The 23,552-nt window shown below is 36.8% G+C and overlaps 2 protein-coding genes, 1 non-coding gene and 1 pseudogene across 3 annotated transcripts; 2 read left to right on the top strand and 2 right to left on the bottom strand.

Moving 5' to 3' along the window:
* The first annotated feature begins 582 nt into the window (after nucleotides 1-582).
* LOC107816042 (protein NRT1/ PTR FAMILY 1.2-like) lies at nucleotides 583-2,112 on the top strand (annotated as a pseudogene).
* Nucleotides 2,113-3,292: 1,180 nt separating this feature from the next.
* On the bottom strand, nucleotides 3,293-6,059 carry LOC107816044 (uncharacterized). Its single transcript, XM_016641720.2, has 3 exons — nucleotides 5,561-6,059; nucleotides 4,515-4,741; nucleotides 3,293-3,602 (listed from the first exon to the last, which is right to left on the bottom strand). The coding sequence occupies exons 1-3, from the start codon at nucleotides 5,782-5,784 to the stop codon at nucleotides 3,529-3,531; spliced, it is 525 nt and encodes a 174-aa protein (XP_016497206.1). The 5' UTR covers nucleotides 5,785-6,059; the 3' UTR covers nucleotides 3,293-3,528.
* Nucleotides 6,060-7,088: 1,029 nt separating this feature from the next.
* TRNAR-UCG (transfer RNA arginine (anticodon UCG)) lies at nucleotides 7,089-7,162 on the top strand. The gene has a single exon. It is a non-coding gene; the product is annotated as a tRNA-Arg (tRNA).
* Nucleotides 7,163-7,299: 137 nt separating this feature from the next.
* Nucleotides 7,300-11,863, bottom strand: LOC107816043 (MAR-binding filament-like protein 1-1). Its single transcript, XM_016641719.2, has 4 exons — nucleotides 11,377-11,863; nucleotides 10,017-10,057; nucleotides 9,757-9,894; nucleotides 7,300-9,348 (listed from the first exon to the last, which is right to left on the bottom strand). Exons 1-4 carry the CDS (start codon nucleotides 11,648-11,650, stop codon nucleotides 7,624-7,626), a joined length of 2,178 nt encoding a protein of 725 aa, XP_016497205.1. The 5' UTR covers nucleotides 11,651-11,863; the 3' UTR covers nucleotides 7,300-7,623.
* Between the last annotated feature and the right edge of the window lie 11,689 nt (nucleotides 11,864-23,552).

The following is a 23,552-nucleotide window of genomic DNA, read 5'->3' on the forward strand; positions in this document are numbered from 1 at the left end:
AATTTCTTGCCTTTAGTTGGTGCTTTTGTTGCTGATTCATATCTGGGTCGTTTCGTCACCATTGGCCTTGGTTCCATCTTCAGTTTCCTGGTAATTTACATTTCGGTCATGAACGTGGAGTTATATTATAAGTTCAATCTTTAAGGTTCTTAGCCGTAAATATATTATAGTACTATTTTCTAAATCTCCGATAGTAAATCTCGGTGATTGGCAGATTGCATGGCCTTACACTGAAAGGGCAACAGTGTTCCAATAATGTCTAGGGGTATGTTGTCCCTTAAGGCCATAACCACAAGCTGAAGAAGATATAAATGCAGCAGTTCAATTAGTTAAACCCCACCACCCCCACCCCAATATTAGCAAAATGTAAAAGATGGGGTCAGCCATAAGACAAGACAATCATAGTTAATTTACCAACTTCAACACCTTAATGCCAAAGGCTAATCCAAGATTTAGATATAACGGTTCAACCTTTAAGGTCCTTAACATTTAAACATATTATATTAGATCTAAGTATATTCATTGAAGCTATTAGTTTTTCACATATACATCTATGTTATTTGGTGGAAATACTGGATTCAGTTAAACCCACTATATTAGGCTGCATTTGCCTCTGCTTATACTTGCACTTTTTGTTGCAGGGGACAACTATGTTGTGGTTAACAGCAATAATTCCGAAAGCAAGGCTAACGCCTTGCGATCAATTAGGGCAGGTTTGTAAATTTGCCACAACAACGCAATACATGCTCTTGGTCTTTTCATTTCTGCTCATGTCAATTGGTGTTGGTGGTATAAGACCATGTTCTTTAGCCTTTGGTGCTAACCAGTTTGACAAGAGAGATAATCCCAACAACCAAAGGGTGTTGGAGAGCTTCTTTGCCTGATATTATGCTTCATCCATCGCCTCTGTTCTGATTGCATTGACGGGTATCGTTTACCTTCAAGATAAGATGGGCTGGAAAATAGGTTTTGGAGTTCCTGCAATTCTCATGTTCTTATCCGCGCTGTTTTTCTTCCTTGCTTCTCCGTTTTATATCAAGCAAAAGGTTCGCTCAAACTTGTTTGGCAGCTTTATTCAAGTAATTGTGGTTGCCTACAAGAATAGGAAACTCCCATACCCTATTCAGAATTCTGATTACCTTCACAGTAATGGTTCAGAACTTCAAGTGCCAACGGAGAAATTGAGATACTTAAACAAAGCTTGCATTATTAAGACCCCTGAAGATGTTAAGCCAAATGGAGTTGCGGTCAATCCATGGAACCTTTGCACAGTAGAGCAAGTTGAGGAGCTAAAAGCCCTCATTAGAGTCATGCCATTGTGGTCGACGGGGATCATGATATCAATAAACTTGAGCCAAGTGTCATTCCCTTTGCTACAAGCTCAATCCATGGATAGACATCTAACGAAAAAATTTCAAATTCCAGCTGGCTCATTTGGTATTTTTCTTATGATCGCATTAACACTTTGGGTTTTTCTCTATGACCGTGTGATCCTTCCATTGGCATCGATGATCAGGGGAAGACCAGTTCGACTACAACCTATTGTCAGAATGGGAATTGGCATATTCATCTCTTGCATGTCCATGTTAGTCTCTGGTATTGTGGAACATGTTCGACGAAGAAGACCAATCGATCAAGGGCTCTTCAACAAACCTGAAGGTTTGGTGGCAATGTCAGCAATGTGGCTCATACTGCAAAACAGTTTGAATGGGATAGCAGAGGCATTCAGTGCAATCGGCCAAACAGAGTTCTATTATTCTGAGCTCCCGAGGAGTATGTCAAGTCTCGCGTCTGCACTCTTAGGACTAGGAATGGCAGTGGCAAATCTGTTAGCAAGTGTAATCCTGAGTGCTGTGGATAAGTATACTAAAGGAGATGAGAAAGAGAGTTGCGTTTCAAGCAGTATCAACAAGGGTCACTATGAATATTACTACTGGTTTCTTGCTATTATGACAGCGTTTAATCTGCTTTATTTTATGGTTTGTAGCTGGGCATATGGACCTTGTGCTGACATTAACATCACTAAGAGAATGTTAGAGGTTAGTGATGATGATGATCTGCCACAGGAGAATGTACCTATTCTACAAGGAAAACGACAGTGAACATATTCAATCATATAATTACCACATAAGTATTTATTTACCTATTTACCCTTTAGTATATTCTTTCCTCTTTTCTTCTTATTGGAAGAGGCAGAAGGGGCGGAGTGGAGAGCTTATGGCTAGCACTCTGGTCATCCTCCTATATTCATAGCTCAAACCATTCATTTGAAGGAAATGGTACAACATAACCCTTTACAATTTGAATAGAAGAAAATAATCATACAAAGATATCCTATATTTTATTTTCAGTTCTTTAACATGTAAAAATAAAAATAAAAATCTCCTAGGGGATTGGCCATATAATTTAGTAAAGGATTGCAATGGACCACAAAATCAAATATAGGATATCTTTGTCCCAGCATGAAGAAGAACAGGAGGAACAAGAAGCATTAAGCAACTTTCAATTACTGTATCAGAAGACTTAACAAAAGAACATCGAGTGCAACACCATCATACCATGCAATTTAACATTAAAAATGTTCAAATAACAAAATGCTTCCCGAGGGTGTGAAATCTACTATAGCACACAGTCATCTCATTCAAAATGCTATTTCACTCTGCTTAGCTTGTACATAAAATGCTAAGCACTGATCTGCTTAGCTTGTTTCCTGTTCAGCATTTCAATCTACCAATACATTCGATTTGTCATTTCTGCCGCCAAAAGGAAATAAATTGCATCTAGAAGCTTCAGGTGTCAGATCAGAAGACAAGCTTGTGATCTCACAAGCTTATCCAAGATCCTCTCCTTGGAAAACAAAGAAGCCACCATGATAAAATCAGAGGATACTTGTTCTTGCTATTGAGTTTCAACTCAGTCAAACATCTACGCATTTTAATGTATTTCAATAAATTAGTCATACTAGCAGAATTAGGACAACAACAACAACAACCCAGTATAATCCCTCTAGTGGGGTCTGGGGAGGGTAGTTTGTATGCAGACCTTACCCCTACCCTGGGTAGAGAGGCTGTTTCCGATAGACCCTCGGCTCCCTCCCTCCAAGAACTCCCACCTTGCTTTTGGAGTGACTCGAACTCACAACCTAGCAGAATTAGGACCTTATCTAGTATTCATACACACAGTATGGCATGTGAACTTCCAATAGATGCGCATCAAATACTATACTAAAGTCACATAGTGGTGAGTTGCTCTTCTGATATGCGTAATAAATAGTTGTCAAACTGAGACTCTCTTTTTGATAAGTAAAGATAATTTTATTTCAAAAAACAACAGTACCAAGACGATACTGCATCAGTACAAAAATACTGGAATTAGATCCCTTAAATCTGGAGAGAATCTAAGAATTCCAGCACAACATCAGCGTCAAAATAAAAAAATGCATTAAACCAAATCATAAGATGCTGAATATATCTGTTACATACAAAAGCAATGGTTTCCTCCCTGTCATCAGAACACCTACAATTTCTTTCAAGCCATATTGTCCACACTATACAAAGGGATTCCCTCATCCAAATCTTCTTTTGTCTCCTCTCTGACTGACCCTGCCAATCATAATTTAGATCTTCTCTCAGTACAAATTGAGAGTTCCAATACACAAGCCTAACAGATAACTAAAGCAAAGTCGGAAGCAGAAGTGCAACAAATAGCTGGCAATGTTCTTCTCCTGTTTTCTGAAGCTCAAGGTGAACAATAGGACACCAAATAGTATGGAAATCACACATCTACTTTATGCAGATGACACCCGAATTTATGGAACTATTTAATTTAAATAGTTCCATCAACTTCAACTGTACCACTTTCTTCTAGTTCAACCTCACCTCCCCTTCACCTTTTTTTGCCTTACTCTCATTTAACAAATTTATTAGTGCAACCACTGCTCTAATTTATTGAAAAACTTAGTGAATGACGACATCAAGTACCAACTACCTCTTGCACCCAAATAATTCAGATAGGAACAAGATGGAGTTAATAAATCATACACAATATCTCATTTTTAGCCTATGACTATGACAAGCTGCAATCTGACCACCCTTGAAAGAGGAAACTCACAAAGTTTACTACTATAGTTAAATTGACGAAGATCTTCATACTCTATGGAATGGTGAAGAGAAATGAGGTGTAAGTGTAACCGACCTCCAGTGAGAACCAAACAGCTATAGCATAAATATTAACTCAAGTGCTTCAACTTGGAATTTAAATAAATGATCCAAAAATTTCGATAAAGATAAATGATCCAAAATAAAACACAAAAAGCATTAACACAATACAGAATAAGGTAGCGTCAATAATCAGGATCCTGGAGAGAAGATAAAATAATGTGTAAAGTTGAAAGATGGCACTTGGCAGAACAAAGTGATAGTGTTCAGGCCAGTGAGATGGAGAGAGATGAAATAACGAAAGAAGCTGTTCTCAGTCAGAAATTATTCTATAACCACTAAGGAAAAGGAGCTTACTTGACCGGTATCTTGTAATTGGAATTTCTAGTAATTCACGTCTTATACACAAGTATTCACCTAACAATGCCATCACTGCAAGCCCAGTAATATTCACAACCCACCATGTTATTGAAGAAGGCCAACCTCCATAGACAATACATATGAAAAGATGGACAATGTAGAGTGTTGCCGAAAAATCTAAGCACTTCTTTGCCCTCTCAATCAAATAAAGTAAAAGGCCCGCTCTGCATATCGCAAAGAGAAAAATATTCAATTATGCATGTTGAACCAGATTTCCTAGGAAGTTATGTAACCGTTACAGAACATAATTTTTCTCACCTGAGACCAGCATGCGTAAGAACAACTACACAAAAAGAATCGAACTAAAGTACAAATTGGAGGGATAAAAGTATCATGGTATTTCATTGTCCACTCCTTCTCTGGTTTATTTAAGGTTACATTTCCAATTCCTTTTCTTCCCTAGAGTAAGTAGTCCTCAGCCTTCTTTTACCCTTTCCCCCAAATTCTAGGTTTTGCAAACATAAGAATAGAAGATATAGTAAAACGATTCAACCAGCTAAATAGTTCAATGTCAAAGATTAAATTAACATGCTGTAAAACACTGATGACATTTCTTTAAACTCCCAATACTGAACCCCTATTTCTGCTACACTGTTTATGTATCAACAAGCTCACCAAACCCAAGCTAAATATATAATCATACAAAATGGACACTGGAAATTAGACTGATTTCAGCAGCCAATTCTACTTAATTATTTTCTTCACTACACATCTATGCTAGAAAATTTGGAATGAAGAATATTATACAACAACAACACAACTATGCCTCAATATCAAACAAGTTGGGGTCAACTATATGAATCCTCATAGACAGCGTTACTCCATTTAAAATCATCTCATGCCAATGTTATTGCAAATACAAATATTATCCTATCATTTAGATTAGATCAGCAAAAGACAAAGGAAATCAAGAGGGAACTGAAACAAAAGCTTCCTAAATAGAGAAGACAGAAAAAGAAAACAAAAGTTACCAGAAATCTCACCCTGCAAGTGAAGTGAGAATAAATGCGGCAATGACGCACCATCCGGTGACGGTGGAAGCAGTAACAGTGGCGTAATCAAAGAAATAGACCAAACTCATTCGAGTAACCCGAGTCCCGACAAGAATTGCCAAAAATATCCCCAGCGTCAAATAGTATAGGCATTGTAAACACACAATCTGCGCTACAATAAGCCACGGATCCCATACCGCTGTACCATAGAACATGACTGTTCCAATTCCTCTAGAATATGCACCAAACTACTGTTTTGATAGAATCAGAATTCAAAGCACAGAGTTTTTTTACAATAAATTGCTTGAGGTCGATTCATTCAGCGTTCAAGCGGATAATGACAATTGAAGTGAATTGAAAGTAAAAATTAATTTAATAGCGCTAAAAGCGACGGATGATGAGTAATTGGGATCGGAAACAGAAGGAGAAACCCTAATCGCGACAGGTCGAAGCGAGTTGCTTGAAATCCAGCTGATGGAAAACGAAATCTAAATTTCAAATCTGGGAAAAAGAAAGAGTATAAATTTGGTAAAAACAATTACCGAACGATGACTTCGGTTCTAATTGGAGAGAACTTGGGGCAGCGTCTCCACCTGAACTCTTTCTGGTATTTTTTTTTCATTTTCCAAACATTACATAGTAGTACTATTTGCTTTATTATCAAAATAAATTACTTCTAAAAGATAAAACAAAACTTTAAAAAAATAAGAGACATGCAAAATCAAATTAAACTTACTAAATTAATAGTCTATACACATTTAGATATTTAGTAACACTTTGAAATCACCTTTAAATGTTGCATTATCATCCTCTTAATTTTCACCTATTTTCCCTCCCTAGAGTATTGTGTAAAAGTTCTTCTTTATGCTTCCTTTCATCTTATTATTTTTAATGTAAAATTATTATTACTACCTTTTAAATAAAATTTGTGGTTGTTTTGTGTTAGAAACTCAGTACAAATCCGATACATGTTTTATGAAAATCCGATACATTACTATTTTGTTTTGTGTTTAGTGTTTGGCTAAGCTTTTAGAAGGAAAAAAATATTTTTGAGCAGAAGCGGAAGCAGTGTTTGAGAAGCAGAAAAATGTAGTTTCTCTCCAAAAAGCACTTTTGAGAAAAATTCACTTAGAAATAATTTTTAAAAGTTTGGCCAAACACTAATTACTACTCAAAAGTATTTTTCAAATTAATTAGCCAAACACAAACCGATTCTCACCAAAAGTACTTTTTTGAAAAACACTTTTCAAAAAAATACTTCTCAAAATAAGCAGATTTTAGTAATTTGGCCAAACAAGTTGTTAATGCAGATAGAAACTTATGGACTTCATATAACACTTTTAGAAAATACAAAGTTCTAGCGATTCTAGATTAAATGAGAATATATAACTCAAATAAATTGTTATTTATATGGCGTTCTACTTCAAATGAGATGGTGTTCTACTTCAGTTGAGATTTTGAGAATGTAGCTGAAGGATTCTGATAACAAGAATATGTTTATTGGACCATGTAACAAGAAGACCGCATAGCGCAGTGGATTAGCGCGTTTGACTTCGGATCAAAAGGTCGTGGGTTCGACTCCCACTGTGGTCAGGCAATTTTGATGCACTTTATTTTTCAATTCTAAGATAGATGGTATCAGCTGCATTTTCATTTTTATTACAGTGGAAAAATGTTAATCTGCTAAACAAGGGGACCTGAGAAAGTACTCTACAGTCTACACAATGATATCATACAATCCCTTCAACTTTCGTACATTTTTATTACAGTGGAAAAATGTTAAATCTGCTAGACAAGGGGAACTGAGAAAGTACTCTACATATTGATATCATACAATCCCTTCCAAATTTCGTACTTGCAACAATAATATCTCATTTATTTGTGCAACTTCTCGCCTGGAAATTTACTCACTGAGAATACAGCTTGCAGAAAGTTTCTTACAAAGGCAATATCCTCATTCTGGTTTTCTATAATGAACCACTAATCTACCCTCGTTGCAATTAATATGAGTCAAGGAAAAAAGGAAGGATATATGTCACTTCAGAAACAGCAAATTATGAGCCTTCTTGTTGAGAAGCAGGAGTAGCAGTCTTCCTCCTCCTGGTTGTTCTCTTCACTGTTACTGTTGCCTTTTCCCCAGCTTCAACTTTTTCCTCTTTGTTAACAGGAGCTTTTACCGAATTTACTTGTGTCCGCAACCGCAAAATCTCACCTTTTGCTGATGCCATTTCATCTTCCAATTTCTTTGCTCTCTTCTCCAGACTCTCGCGTTCCTTGCCAAGTTTCATCACCAGGCTATGGGCATCTTCAAGGTTTTCTCGGGCTTCTTGAGAAATTTGCTTCTGCTCAGAAACAGACTTTTGGAGCACTTCTCTCTCGTCTTTGAGGCTAGAAATACGAGAATTAGCGAGCTCCAGCTCCTTTGCAAGTGCAAAAGCATTTCTGTTCATCTCATCAAGTGATTCTGTAGCCCTTTCCAACTCTTCTTCCAGATTCTTCCGTGACTCTTTCTCTCTTGTAATTTGAGCCTCCAAAAATGTTAGCTCTTTCTCCAATGTCACGACAATATTCTTTTCTTGTTTCAGTTCATTAACAGCACGTTCTGCTTTCTTGTAGACATCAACTAGCTCCGTCTGTAAGTTATCACGATTTTCAGTAACAGCAGCTAGTTCATTGGATATGGTGTGCATTTCTTCATTTGTTTTCTTTAGAAGCTCCCTAGTAGTGGTCAGCTCCGCAGCTAAGAGCTCTGCACCACGTTTTGTCTCATCAATGTTCTTCTGTAACAATGTCCTTGTTTCCTCCAATTCCATCTGAAGCTTAGAAACCTCAGCTTCAAGCTTAGAGCAAAGATGCCTCGACTGCTGTAGTTGTTCTACTATATCAGAAGCTTCACTTCTTGATTTCTCAAGAGTTTCCTGAGTAACCTGGACCTCTAGCTTCAACTTGCTTACATTTTCCAGCTCAGCGTCCAGCATTCTCCTTAGGTTTTCTTTTTCTTGAGTCAGATTAGCAATTAGCACTTTATTTTTTCTTACTTCACCTACGGCAGTACCAAGTTGTTCCTCGAGCTGGTGTAGTCTCTTTTCTTGTTCCCCCAACAGCTTGGCATCTGAAGCCACTTTCTTCTCTGAAATGGACTTGAACTCGCTGTATTCCTTTTGAATAGCATCAAGCTCTTTTTTAGATTCATCTCTCTCAACGAGCAAAGAATTTAATTGCACATTCAGGTTGTCTTCTGATTCACATCTCAACTCTAGTTCTCTCTCTCTTTTCTGGACTTCATCTTTAAGTTCTTTGATTTCTGAAGTCAAATTCATCAGCTGATCCTGGGATTCCTGATACATTGAGCTCAATTTATCTACCTCTGATTCTTTTTCAGCTATTTTAGAGGTGGTACTCTGAAGACTTGCCTCTTTATCTTTGATCTCTGTAGTAAGTAAAGTTATCTTTTCCTGCAGAACTTGTATCAAATCAAGCTTCTCTTTAAGCTCCTCCTGCAATTTCTTCTTATCGTCCTTCGTCTGCATGAGGTTATTTTGAAGGCCGTCGATCTTAACTTTGAGCTCTTCAGCAAATCTTTTTTCTTTTTGCAGCTCCTGACCAAGGTTAGTTACTGTACTCTTTGCTGAATTCAATTGGTTAACCAGAGCTTGCTGCTCTTCGCCTGCTCTCTTAAGTTGACTATTTCGAACTTCTCTTTCGTTCAGCAGCTCAGACTCAAATTTCTTCTCCATTGAAACAAATGCAGCTTCTTTCTCCTTCAGCTTATTTTTCATCTGAGTACATGAAAGCAGATCCTAATTAGTAAAAGCAACCCAAGAAACTAAAACTCATTCTTTCTGCCTATATTCTTACAATTTAGAATAAAGTTTAAGCTAATGGTCTAAGCATGTTAAGATCACTTGCAGATGTTTTATGTTTAAACTGTTAGCAATAAGTTAAGTTCAGGCCAAACTGCGACTAATTTAGACAAGTTGCCCCTTCATTGTATTCTGCAGTCTCTGCTAAGAAATGTTGCTCAAGGGCATTATACTTTCAGAAGTAATCGTACCATGTAATAGATATAGAATGTCAGTAAGATGATAGTAACACTTTGCTTTAAGATCCCAACTGCGTCCATTGAGACTTAAAATTACAGAAAACTTATATAACAGAACATATACAGAAGAACATATCTAGCTTACAGATTCAATGGTTGCATCAGAAAGGGCCTTCTCGTTTCGAGCCAAGGCATAAAGAGAACCAAGCACGCCCGAACCAAAAACTCCAAGTCCATTAAGTAGAGAAAAGAAGGGATTCTCTGCATTTCCTTGGATTGTTTGCTGGTTACAAGAAAACATTCAAACTGAGAGCATATAAAGCTGATGATGATATAGAAATGAAGCTATAGCAAAATCCACTTTCTCAATCTTTTCTCAAGGAGATGCTAGGCATAAATTCAGACCTCTGTTTCCTCTTTCTGTGGCTGTGCCTTTACTTGAGAATCTGAGTTACGATGAGAGCAGAGTTAGGCAGTTTTTGGAAAAGGCATCAGAGGTTAAAAACCTTTCACAAATCCAAATACAAGTGCACAATATCTAGCAAGAACTTTCAGATATTAACCATAACCACAAACAACATATGCAATAGTTCCTGTTAATCTTCAATATGCTGGATATTACTACTCAGGTACCAAAACAAAAAATTAAAACACAGAAAGGAGATTGAATGCAATGACTTCTGATAAATAAGGTCTAGTGATAAAAAAAATTATGGAAAGAAGCTGTGCTATCTATTGGTCTTTGATATGAACATGTACTTCTGCTACTTTTTGTCCCCTCACCCCCAAAGTTTAGAAGTGCATACTTCCACCATACCAGATGAACAAAGCAAAGACACATAGGTAACCCCAATCTTAGTATCTTGCAGTCTCATATTCCCAGTTTGTTCTTTCGATCTTTCTCTTTCATCTGTTGCGATGAGGATCGAGTGACGCTACAATAAGAAACTGACAAAGGAATGATGGAATAGATTATTTTATAAGCCGAGATAAGGTTCCAAGGAAGCAATCTAACGCTTTCTTGGCATTTCATTAACTTTAAACAAAATTAGAAATTCAGCTGACACCATATAACATTAAGGAGAGAACATAATTAAGAACTGCGCTAAAAAGCATGTGAATCAAGTATGTAAGGTTCTCAATAACAATCGAGCAACAAATATATAAATCTGGAGACAGAAATTATTGACAAGAAAGTCAATCTTAGTACTCTTAGATTGAAGTAGAAGTCTATTATTGCATTGGCAACCTAAATTTGCAAATGAAGAAAGATAAAAGCTGGACAAATATAAATTAACTGTAAGCAGTTATGTCTTCAGAGAACTAATCTTGTTTATAAAAGGGAAAAAAGAATATGAAAAGAAATGACATTGTCATTCTTTCCAAATACCTTTAGCAAACAGTACAGTCAGGATACTACTGCACCTTAGATCTTCCTATAGAATCGCCAAATTATCCAATCATAATTGCCATTAATTCGAAGTGCCAGCTGATGGAAAAAGACTAAATGGCAATGGCCGTAAATCCTATAAATCAGAATTTATTGCCAAATACAAAATTGCAACACTTCAAGAAATTCGTACTGGTCACAATTAAGCCACTGAAATGGCCGAAGCTTTTATCATATTCACCGATTCTATAAATTAAAGAACACATTTTGACTTAAAGATAAAAAGAAGCTAAAGAACCCTATAACTTTTTCAACTCAGAGCAAGTAATGTCAAACCAAATAAAGGGCAAGAAAGAATCAAGAAAAATGATTGACCTACTGACAAGCCTTCAACAGCATTTGCCCTCAAGTTGAGAAGTGGAAGAACAGAGAACCCCACGAAAAGAATCGTTCTTCTGCTACAGAAATCGACTTCCTTTTGATTCTCCGAGTGCATACATAACATTGTAGCTGGCCTTTTCTTTTTACAATTTTGCGCATTTCTTGGGGAAATAAGCAAGGGCGTTAATTGGGAAGAACACAATGATGAAGAAGAAGCAGAAAAGAGAGAATGAGAGAGGGGAGATTGGGGAAAGCAGGAACTTCCCATTACGAAGTTAGTCGATTTCCCCTGATTTCCACTCTGAAAGTGATAAAAAGAAGAAGATTTCAGAGGCCAGTGATTGCTCTATCTGCCTATTAGCTAAGACTCATGTTACAGTCGTTACTAGGAGGACCACAATGACCTTACTTCTAATTTTCCTCAAACTCTTTATACTTGTGGGAAATTGGGGATTTCAGTACTTTAAGCTCAATTCGGACTATAAATTACTCCCTCCAAATTTACATTTATAGTTACTACTTACTAGTATTTAAGCTACTACTAGTTCCATTTAATATGTCATAGTATGTTATTATATTAATTTATTAAGTAATGTATTATCCAAATCGGAGTATTAGATTACGTTTAAGCTATATACACTATCAATATAAAAATTTATAATTATGTTTATTAACAAGGGAATTTGGATTAGAAATTACTCCCTCCAAATTCATATTTATATTTTATGCATCACCGTTAATAGAATATGATGTTTTATATCCTATCGAGAAATGACCTTCTATAGCCGGTTCAACTTGAATGAAGAAAATAAATTTATTAAAAAAACTCATGTGTTATATTTTCTTGATTTATCGTAAAACTAATTATATAAGACCAAGTTCCCGATAATACAATGTTTATACATTTCTTTTCAAGTTTGCTCATCAAACTTAAATTGTTACGTTCTCCTTGGCTCTTCACCATATTAATTATAGGATGTAGCTTTCGCCTTTCTGTATCATATACTTTCATGTTATGTTTATATGTGACGGTTCGCTTTTCGTTCTACATTGGCAGAAAGTTCTTTTGATTTAATAGTACGTAAATTATAAGAACATCTTAATTCATTATTTATTTTGTTTCAACAGTTCCTAGGGACATAGATGGACATAATCTAAGGGTAATCGGTAGAATTACATATAGTCAAACATTTCAAAATATATGTTATATGTGTACACTGTAAAATTTAGAAAGCTTATAATGGCACACTGTAAAAAGTGGGTGATATGTGAGGCAATATTCTACCGTCAAGTCCACGTAAGGAAGATCATGTTCTTTTCAATATATGCCAACACACACAGTGGAGCACCTTTATCCATAACCTTATCACTGCTTTAGTTTCTTCCTACCTTAACTTACTACAGTAACCTTATAAAAGCATTTAATTTGTTTTGATTAAGCAAAATAGAATTACATTAACTAATTAAGCAATCATATAAAACTTAAGTGAAAGGGAGATCAAAGGTACTTAAACGGCATAAAGAAATAAGTATTAATGATCATTTACTTCATAGTGTCAACGATTCGGGCATTAAAATTGGAAAAAGAAAAATATGTTATAAGAAAAATCAAATTATGGTGGATGTCTACTCTTTCTTGATGATCTTCCTTCATGATCTTCTCAAATACTTAATGACATATTCAATGACGTATTTCTATGCTTAATGACATATTTAATGACATATTTTTCTTCACTTTTCATGCTTATATAAAAGCCTTGTAATAGATAGGAAGAAATACACTATTGAAGAAGAAATAAGAAATTTTCTCCTCTCTTTCTCTCTATATCTATTAGCTTATTTTTCCTTATTTTATATTGTTACTTTGAGCTATATTTTATAACATGTCATCAGCACGAAGCCTCTAACCTCAAGGTTGAATTCCACTTGTGTGTTACAGGCACGTCTTTCTGCTACATCAACAAGTCTGAGCTTTAAACCAGATAAGTTTATACCAATATTTGGAATAAGCAATGGTCTGGTTATTAGAAAATTAGTATTAATAGGCTGCTAAGGATGTCACCTTGTTAAATTTTTATGAATTAAATAATAGGTGGCATGAGGTATACTAAATAATTTACAAAATTAAAATTATTGTTTATTATGTATGCTTATAGTTTTACCTTATAATACGATTTTAGTATGCCTAGTATAATGATTATACATTAGTTTACTGTCAAATATAGTATAATAATAATATTACTCGTAACTATTTTATTTTAATAAGATAAAATATTAGTACAAGAAGTATGTACTACACCAAAATTTTCATTGATGATAGTTCTTATCAAATTAACATGTTGAATCATTTCTATATGGAAAGCATATAGTAGTAGATAGTAGACAGAGATTTGTCCACTATTTTTTTGATTCCCTGATTGACTTAAAGGTTCTGCTATATCTTTTTATTTTTCTAGAGAGCATAATACTTAGTTTTCACAAAAGTGCATGGTAAACTAGTAGTACTATATTATTCTATTTGATACATTATTTTTCTTTAATGTTCTGGTCATATCACTTTCATCTTGAAGTAAGCTTATTGCAGCAAAGACCACATGTGAATTTTTAATATTATTTTGTATTTTCATATATCTGTTTGACACTAATTACTTAGTTGATTTGAGTAAACGAAAGTCTATTGTTGAGAATTATATCCAAAAGACATTATGAAGAGTTTAACTCAAGAGGTAAGCATTTCCTTCGTATTTGAAATTATTTTTGTCCTTTTCTATTAATGATATCAACTTAAATGAGTTCAAGTCGTAATGTACCATGAGGGTGAGACATCAGGATCAAGTCTTAATGCTCCATGATGATAAGAGTTAGGTTTGAATCCCAATTCATTATGGCCAAACATGCCTTTATATTGGTAAGACATTGGGTTTGAGTCCCACTATACCATATTGATGATATAATGATGACTAAAGAAAAATAATATATATTTTCATGAAAAGGCATGAATATTGTCCCACTTGATTTGCACCATTCTTGAAGTGAATGTGGTAGCGGCACATAATTAGTCTAAATGAAGACAAGTGGTGTTGAATTATGAATATGGACGTTCCAAAGATCAAAATAATAATAATCATAACTACTATTATTATAAGAGAACAATATGGGTTCTTAAAATAGTCCTTCAAAATGTGAAGGCAATGTTTACCATCAAATTGGTATGAAAAATAATAAAGTACGCCGCTGATTATGATCCATTCCTTGAAGAGAATGTGACTTGTGATAAGCATTGAGAATGCAGACCCATTCCTAAAGGTGAATGTGGTAATATGTGATAAAAGTAATGAATAAAGACATGCAATGCATGATTAGATGAATACCACACAACTCACCTCAAAGGTAGGTTTGAGTGAAATAAAGAGAATAAATATTATTGTGTGGTTACATGAATATATCATTGGTCGCGTACATGTGATACGCCAAAAATTATTTTGTTGTGTCTTATAAAAGGTTATTAAAGGCAAAATTAAAGTAAAAAATAATTTTACTTATGATGATTTTGACTATAACAATTTATTATGATATAATTTTCTCCGTGAATGAGACATTTACCATATGAATGGTGTGACAAAAGATCTTGTAGTATAAAAATTGTTAAGAGCTCCGAAAAAATTAATTTGTTACTATCCGGATGAATAAAATTATTCACGATATTGATATTGTAAAGTCTCAAAAGAAACTTTTTGAGTTTCAAATGTATAAGTCAAAGTGGTTGGCATATTGAGACTATAAATGAAATGAATATTGAATATCTTCATATTTCTATAATCATAACGGGTAAATATGAAAGATTACCCGATTTTCTTTCTATTTGTACTACACAAATATAAGCATGATGATGGAATCATATGTCACAAGTAAACTAGAGGTTTACTGAAACAAATATTAGTTGGCATGACCGGTTGACCATCTCGGTTCAATTATGATGTAAAAAATTAATTGAGAATTACATTGGCATATATTGAAAAAATATAATATTCTTCAAGAATTCTCTTGTGTTGCTTATTCTCATGATATACCAGTTAAGGTTGAGATTGAATCTCTTGATTTCTAGAACAAATAAAAGGTGATAAATATATGGGCCCAATCACCTGCCATGTGGACCATTTACTATTATATGATTTTAATAGATGCATCTATTCCATGGTCACATGTGCATTTGTTATCAACTTGCAGTTTAGCTTTTGCAAGATTGATTGCTCAAATTATTAGAGCACAGTTTCAGAATATAAATTATGATGATTTATCTTGATAATACTGGTTTAAATCCAAGTTGGTTTAGCAGAAATTATATGTAACGATCCGACCGGTCATTTTACTTTCTAGAACCTCATTCCCCTAAATAAAACTTACCGTACGTGCTTTTACTATTTTATGACTTGCGGGGATGGTTGATTCGGGATTTGGAAGGGTTCCAGTTGAAATCGGAACACTTGGTTCCTTTTGGCCTTAAAAGGCTAAGTTTGACTTTGGTCAATATTTTGAGTAAACGACCTCGGAATCGGGATTTGACAGTTCCAATAGGATCGTATGATGATTTTGGACTTGGACGTATGTTCAGATCGGGTTTTGAATGATCCGAGAGCGTCTTGGCGCCTAATAGTGAAAGTTGGTTCTTTGAAGGTTTTAAAAGTTCTTTAAATTTGGTTTGGAGCGGATTTTGGTGATATCGAGGTCCAAATGGAATTTTGAGATAGGGAATAGTTCCGTAATATCATTTAATACTTACACGCAAAATTTAGTGCCATTCCAAGTAGTTTAAGTACGTTTCGGTGCATTGGGAGTAAATTGTAGAACTTGAAGTTCATAAGTTTGATTCAATTGGTTTTGGGGTATGATTCTTAGATTTAATATTGTTTTGGGCATTCCGAGAGTTTGAGCGAGTCCATCTTATGATTCCAAACTTGTTGGTATATTTAGACGGGGGCCTGGGGACCCCGAGTGTCAATCTGACGAGGCTCAGACCAAGTTGGAAATTGGGAGCAACAACTGAAGCTCCCAGTTGCTGTCATAATCGCACCTGCGCTTGGCCAGCCGCAGGTGCGAGCTCGTAGAAGCGAGCCAGAGCTCGCAGAAGCGGCCAAGGAAGGGCAGCCCGGGATCCACAGGTGTGTCCCAACCTTCACAGAAGCGGGACCCCATCCGCAGAAGCGGAGCAAGCCTGCCTGGGCACTTCCGCAGAAGCAGACTTTTGTCCGTAGAAGTGATAACGCAGGTGCAGCCCTGCGACCGCAGGTGCTAGATCGCTGGAGGCAGTGAGGTCTCTTTTAAAACGGGACTTAGTCATTTTGGCTCATTTATTTCCATTGTTGGGCGATTTTTGGAGCTCTTAGAGAGGGGACTTCACCTAGCACTTTGAGTTGCGAGTCGTTTGGCACCAAATTGAGGGTTTGGGCACAATCTTAGACCGGAAAGTAGGCCTTGAGACGAGGTAAGTCTCTTTTCTAACCTTGCAAGAGGGAATTAACCCCATAGGTGAATTTAATCATTATGTACTTCTATTTGTGGGGGGTACGTACGTACGAAGTGACGAGAGTCCATGCGTAGCTACTATTCATGCTTATGTTTGGGTAGATTTAGGCTTACACCATGTTTTTGTTGATACTATTGCTTGTTTATGATTACTAATTGTTTGGATTAAAGCGGAGGTTGAGGATTTCAATATTTTAAAGGTTCCTAGCTGAATTTCTTACCTTGAAAAAAAAATTGAGAAATATTATGATAACTTGAGAAAATCTATATTCAACCTCTTCCCAAGTATATTCCACGAGCGGGGTAAATTTCTATTACTCTCATGGAAGCGGGCTTCGCCTCGCCAGGTTGATTGATGTATCTATAGTTCGGGTCGTTTGCCCCTCGGCAGTGCACAATATATTTATATGTATATTTGGATCGGGCCGTAAGTCCTCGGCATAATTCGTGCATAAAGATATTGGAACCCCTTTATATTTAATATTGTTCCATGGACTTGAAAGGTGAAAGGATTAGACGAGAGAAATGACTTGGTTCTTACTTGAAATGAAAGGACTGTTTACTTATTTTCCTGCTTTGAGTTCTATTATCATTTTATATATCATGTTTAATTAGAACTTCATACTATTATATTTTTGGCCCATAGTAAGTGTCGAAGTCGACCCCTCGTCACTACTTCTTCGAGGTTAGACAAGATACTTACTGGGTACATGTTGTTTATGTACTCACGCTACACTTCTGTACTTGATGTGCAGGATCTGAGCCAGGTGCATCTGGTTATCAGTCCGGCGCACACGTTTGACTTCTGTCCCGAGATCACATGGTGAGCTGCCCTTTCGAGCCGTTCAGGAGTAACCGGAGTCTCTCTTTTGATTTATTTTCTGTCTATTTCCTTTTAGACAGTAGACTAGTATTCTTTTGTATATTCTACTAGAATGTTCATATACTTGTGACACCAGGTCTTGGCACACACTAGTAGACTTATGATTTTGGATTTATTTCTATGATTATGATTTGCACCCAGTTGCTTTCGTTTAATTATTTTACATATGTAAATTCCTAAATCTTTTAACAATGAGGAATGTTATTCACTTAACAAACTTGTTAAAAATGGGAAACCACTAAATTGATCAGTGTTGGCTTGCCTAACAAGGGTGTTGGGCGCTATCACGGCTTATAATGGAAATTGAGTCATGACAACATGGTATCAGAGCACTAGATTCACGTAGGTCTCACAAGTTATGGCAGACCTAATAGAGTTTTGTAGATCGGTGCGGAGATCCGTACTTATCTTCGAGAGGCTATAGGGTGTTAGGAAACTACTCTTTATTCATCTCCTATCATGCAGTTGATGGTATACTAAGTTCTTTCTCTTATTCTCTCACAGATGGTGAGAACACGCGCAACAGATATTCCGGATCCGGGAGGAGCTGCTCCCCCTGTTGTGAGAGGCCAAGGCAGAGGTCGGGGGAGGTTACCAGCCCCAGGTAGGGGACGAGGACATCCCAAAGTTGCCCAGTTGTACCACCAACGAATCCAGTGGAGGATCCCATTGTTGAGGAGCAGGGCGAGGTGCCCGCAGCAGAGCCAGCCCCGGTAGATTTCATGTCAGCACCGGGCTTTCAGGAGGTCATGGGTCGTATGCTGTGGTTCATGGATTCTATGATCCAAGCTGGTTTATTTCCAGCAGACCCAGCCATATCTCAGGTGGGAGGGTAAGCACAAACCCCTACTGCTCAGGCACCTGGGTATGCAACTGCCGTATATCAGACCTCGGGTACACTACCCGTAGGTGGGGCCTAGCCAGTTGCAGCGGTTGTGCCTGAGCCTAGACCAGCTGCGGCCGACGAGCCGCAGAAGCTTTTGGACAGATGGACTAGGCTACACCCTCCTGTCTTCGGAGGTGAGCGACATGAGGATCCCCAAGACTTCATTGATAGGTGCAGGGACAGACTACACAACATAAATATATTGGAGTCCCATGGGGTGGATTTCACTACTTTCCATTTGGAGGGCAGGGCCCGTAGGTGGTGGCAATCTTATCTTCTCGTTAGGCCAGTGGTTTCTTCTCCCATGACTTGGGACCAGTTTACACAGCTTTTCTTGGATAGGTATATCCCACCCTCCCAGAGGGAAGAGTTGCGGTGTCAGTTTGAGCAGCTCGAGCAGGGTCAGATGTCAGTGACCGATTATGAGGCATCTGAGTTATCTCGCCATGCACTTATGATACTTCCTACTGACGCAGAGAGAGTACGGAGGTTTGTTGCGGGGTTGCACTCCGGTATTCGGGCTAGTATGGCCCGAGAGGTTGAAATGGGGACTTCTTATAAGCTAGTGGTGGAGATTGCTCGGAGGATTGAGGGCTACCACCAGAGGGGTAGAGTGCAGATGCAGCGGGACAAGAGGACCCGTTTCTCTGGAGAGTTTAGAGGTGCCCCGGCTAGGGCAGAGGTGAGTTTGGGAGTGGTCAGCCTAGCATGCCCACATATCCAACACCACCACCTCCTCGGAGTGCTCCAGCGCGACCCTAGTTTAATGCTATGCCAGAGAGTTCTTACCGCCCACCAGCTATTCAGGGTTCTTCCAGTGGGTACTCGGGTCATCAGGGTTCTTCCAACGTCTATTTCAGTGCCATGCCAGAGAGTTCATACCGCCCACCAGCCATCCAGGGTTCTTCTAGTGAGTATTCAGGCCATCAAGGTCAAACTTCGGAGCAATAGTCTATAGTGCCGAGAGGTTGTTACAAGTGTGGGGATCTGGGTCAGATAAAGAGGTTTTGCCCCAGACTTCGGGGCAAGGCAGTATATCAGGGTCATCAGCCCATGATTTCAGCACCAGCTGTCCGACCGCCCAGAGGCGGAGGGCAGGCGGGTAGGGGCCATCCTAGAGGTGGAGGCCAGGCAGGGGGTGGTCAGCTAGCTACTGTTCAGTCAGGCGGAGGCCAGCCAGTCGGTGCTCCAATTAGGTTCTATGCTTTTCCATCCAGACAGATGCAGTTGCCTCAGATGCCGTGATCACATGTATTATTTCTGTCTACGGTAAGGATGTTTCGGTATTATTTGATCCAGGGTCTACCTATTCATATGTATCATCTTATTTTGCTCATTTCTTGGTTATTCCTCGTGAGTCCTTGGGTACTCCTGTTTATGTGTCCACTCCTGTAGGTGATTCTGTGGTGGTGGATCGGATCTATCGGTCCTGTGTGGTCACATTCTGTGGTTACGAGACTAGAGCGGATTTTCTGTTGCTCGATATTATCACACCTCTTTTTTTCCCACACAAACCTTATTACGAGGTTGAGTTAGAAGAGTTTTTCCAATTGAAGTGACGTTTTGAAAAGGGATTATTTATTTGGAGTCGACACTTGGAATTGAGTTTTGGTATTCCAAGTCATCTTTTATCTTGAATCCCTTATCAAAAGGAAGGTTTGACTCCTAATTTATAGTCTACGAAAACAGAAGACTGAGTAAGGAATTTTGTCGACCGAGGGGAAGGTGTAAGATACCCCTAGAGTCCTGTGGTTCTAGCAATGTTGCTTTATTGACTAAATGTAAGACTTAAATCGGTTTTTGGCTATTCTTGTAATTTATTGGTTGTGGTTTGCCTACTACTGCTTAATTAATTATTATATTTTATTAATTGTTTGAACCCAGATGCGATATGCACACAAGGTATTTCTTTGAAGTTAGATGTTAAACCAAGGTATAAAATGTACACATGATTAAATTAATTATTTTTAAATTAAAAGGCATCGAGATGCGGGAATACGCACATGACCCTTTTATTACTTAAACGTATAAATCCAAGGTTCGGATATGAACACATTGGCTAATATTTAAAGTACATCTAAAATTTTCTAGCATTTTAGAATATTTTAATTATTTTGTCTCTTTTAGATTCGAGATATATATTTACTTATTGGAACGAGTCTTGAATTAGTTCATGGATCATTTCTCTCCCTCACAATTATTTGCGCTTCTATTTGTTTAACTGATGGAATAAGCCCAAAGTAATATTTAGGCTCACTTTTTTAGCTAACTCTAAACTCAAATTTATTCCCCTTATTGTTCCACTTACTAATGAGCTATATTGATTCCAACACACGGCAAATTAACATAAAATAAAATTATGTCCGTTAAACTATATGTCATGACATGCTCAAAGATTAATAACACAATAAAGTTATATAAATGAACTAAAGACACTTCTTATCTAATTAAATATTAACCCTTTGGCAATACAGACATTATATCCAACAAAGAATAAATTCAATTGATGACAACACAATCTAACAAAATCTCAAGCACATATTGATAACTATATTATCTAAAAAAATGAATGACTAAATATAACACTATATTTTGAAGTTTTAAAATGTAAACATAATTAAAAAAATATTTAACAATGTGGTAGAACCAAACAAATGAAAATGTATTACTTAACTAAAAACAAAACTTAACACAATTAAAAACCAAAGAATTATCAGAATATTTTGGATTTATGCTTTTGGGTACTTCTACCTGGATTTTGAGTGTGATGACCCAAAATGTCATCTTTAAATTTAATAAGTAATTCTGTATTCTAAGACCTTAAAAAATACCATTTATCATTTCTCGACTTACGTGCGCAGTTCGTAAAATTTTCCGGAAAGTTTTCATGTGAAAAATGAATTAAAATGTGAAATAGAGCTTTAAAACTCAAGTGAATTGACTTTGGTCAACATTTTTAGCAAATGAATCTGGATCAGTATTTTGACAGTTCCGGTAACTCCGTATCGTGATTTGGGACCTCGGCGTATGCCCGAAATTTAATTTGGAGGTCCCTAGCTCAAGTTATGACCATTTAACGGAACTAGCAATTTAAAGGCTAAAGATTTCCAAGTTTGACCACGGGTTGACTTTTTGATATCGGAGCCGGAATCCGATTCTAAAAATTTGAACAACTTTGTTATGTCATTTATAAACTTATGTGCCAAATTTGAAGTCATTCCGGATTCATTTAATATGTTTTGGCACGAGATTTGCAAATTGAAAGTTTAAAACTCAAAGTTTGAATCGGGGTATGAATTGAAATTTCAGCGTTGTTTGGAGTGATACGAGACTCCGAGTAAGTCCGTATTATGTTATTGGACTTGTTGGTATATTCGTACGGGGTCCCGAGTACCCCGAGAGTGATACGGATTGAAATCGGATCAAGAATTGGACTTAAGCAAAATCTGAATTTTTGCCTTCTGTTATAATCGCACCTGTGGATTTTTGACCACCGGTGCGAGCTCGCAGAAGCGAGCCTTCGATCGCAGATGCACCCGGGCATGGCTGGGCAAAAGTCCGCAGGTGCGGAAATCTGCACGTACCCGCGCGTTCGTAGAAGCGTGTCCGCAGATGCAGACATACGCTAGCAGCCCCTTTTCCGCAGATGCGAGAGTTTCTTGCAAATGCGAACTCGCATGTGCAAGCCCAGGCACCGCAAGTGTGGAAATGCCTGGGCAGTGTATATATCGAAGAGTCCGAAATTATTTTTATATTTTGGTCGTTTTGAGCTCTGTTAAGGTGAATGTTTGGGCGATTTTCACGGGAAACATTGGGGTAAGTGTTCCTTATCTTATATTGATTATATTTCATGATTCAATACTCGTTTATATTATGAATCCATGAATTTATGGAAGAAAAATCAGATTTTTCTAAAATCTTCCAAAAACGAAAAATTTAGATTTGAAGGTCCATTTGATATCGGAATTGGATAATTTTTGTATGGTTAAACTTGTAGCGGAACGGGTGTTCGGATTTTGTAAGTTTTTTCGGAATTTGAGACGTAGGTCCCACTATCGAATATTTAAATAAATTTCGGATTTTTATCCAAAAAATTAGTAAATTCATATGGAATTAATTCCTATGATTAGTATTGAATATATCGAATTGTTTATGAATAGATTTGAAGCTTACGGAGGCAAATTTAAAAGGAAAAGTTGTGGTTGAATAATTGATTGGAATTTGCAAAGCGAGGTAAGTGTCGTGGTTAACCTTGACTTGAGGGAATAGAACTCTTAAATTATTTGTTATGTGAATTGCATGTGAACAACGTTTCGGCGAGGTGACGAGTGTCTATACGTCGTCAAATTAATTGTTTGCCTGCTTACTTGAAAAATCATAAATTATTTTTAATCATAAATTAATTATCATAATAATTGTTTCTCTCTTATTCTTTGTCAAATATTAATTCTTGAATTTCTGCATTAATTTTTACATGCTATTTAAATTATGTGTTTTAATTGTTATTTGACATTAAGCATATTAAATATTAAACTGCCTATTTTCTCCCTGATTTCTATAATAATTTGCTATTTGTCATTGTTTGTTTCATAATTAAATCATAATTGTTGTATGCTTGTTGTCTTATAATTTTATATTAATTATTACATTTATTGGGGGAATTTCTTCTATAAGAATTGATTGAAATGAATATATTGGAGGATCAGGTTCCACGCCGCAACAGACTTATTAAAAGTCAATATTGGAGGATCGGGTTGCACGCCGCAATAGACTTATTAAAAAGTCCATATTAAAGGATCGGGTTGCACGCTGCAACAGACTTATTAAAAGTCAATATTGGGGGATCGGATTGCACGCCGCAATAGGATTATTAAAAAT

Source organism: Nicotiana tabacum, chromosome 4 (assembly GCF_000715075.1).
Source record: "Nicotiana tabacum cultivar K326 chromosome 4, ASM71507v2, whole genome shotgun sequence".
Taxonomy (NCBI): Eukaryota; Viridiplantae; Streptophyta; class Magnoliopsida; order Solanales; family Solanaceae; genus Nicotiana; species Nicotiana tabacum.

Excerpts from the sequence above, each read along its gene's own strand:
- LOC107816044 (XM_016641720.2), bottom strand. The coding sequence starts at position 5,784 with ATGTTCTATGGTACAGCGGTATGGGATCCGTGGCTTATTGTAGCGCAG. Across the intron at positions 4,742-5,560 it reads ATTCTCACTTCACTTGCAGG|AGCGGGCCTTTTACTTTATT; the intron begins GTGAGATTTCTG and ends TGCGATATGCAG. Across the intron at positions 3,603-4,514 it reads AATTACAAGATACCGGTCAA|GGTCAGTCAGAGAGGAGACA; the intron begins GTAAGCTCCTTT and ends TATGATTGGCAG.
- LOC107816043 (XM_016641719.2), bottom strand. The coding sequence starts at position 11,650 with ATGGGAAGTTCCTGCTTTCCCCAATCTCCCCTCTCTCATTCTCTCTTT. Across the intron at positions 10,058-11,376 it reads TGTTGAAGGCTTGTCAGTAG|ATTCTCAAGTAAAGGCACAG; the intron begins GTCAATCATTTT and ends ATCGTAACTCAG. Across the intron at positions 9,349-9,756 it reads CTGATGCAACCATTGAATCT|ATGAAAAATAAGCTGAAGGA; the intron begins GTAAGCTAGATA and ends TCATGTACTCAG.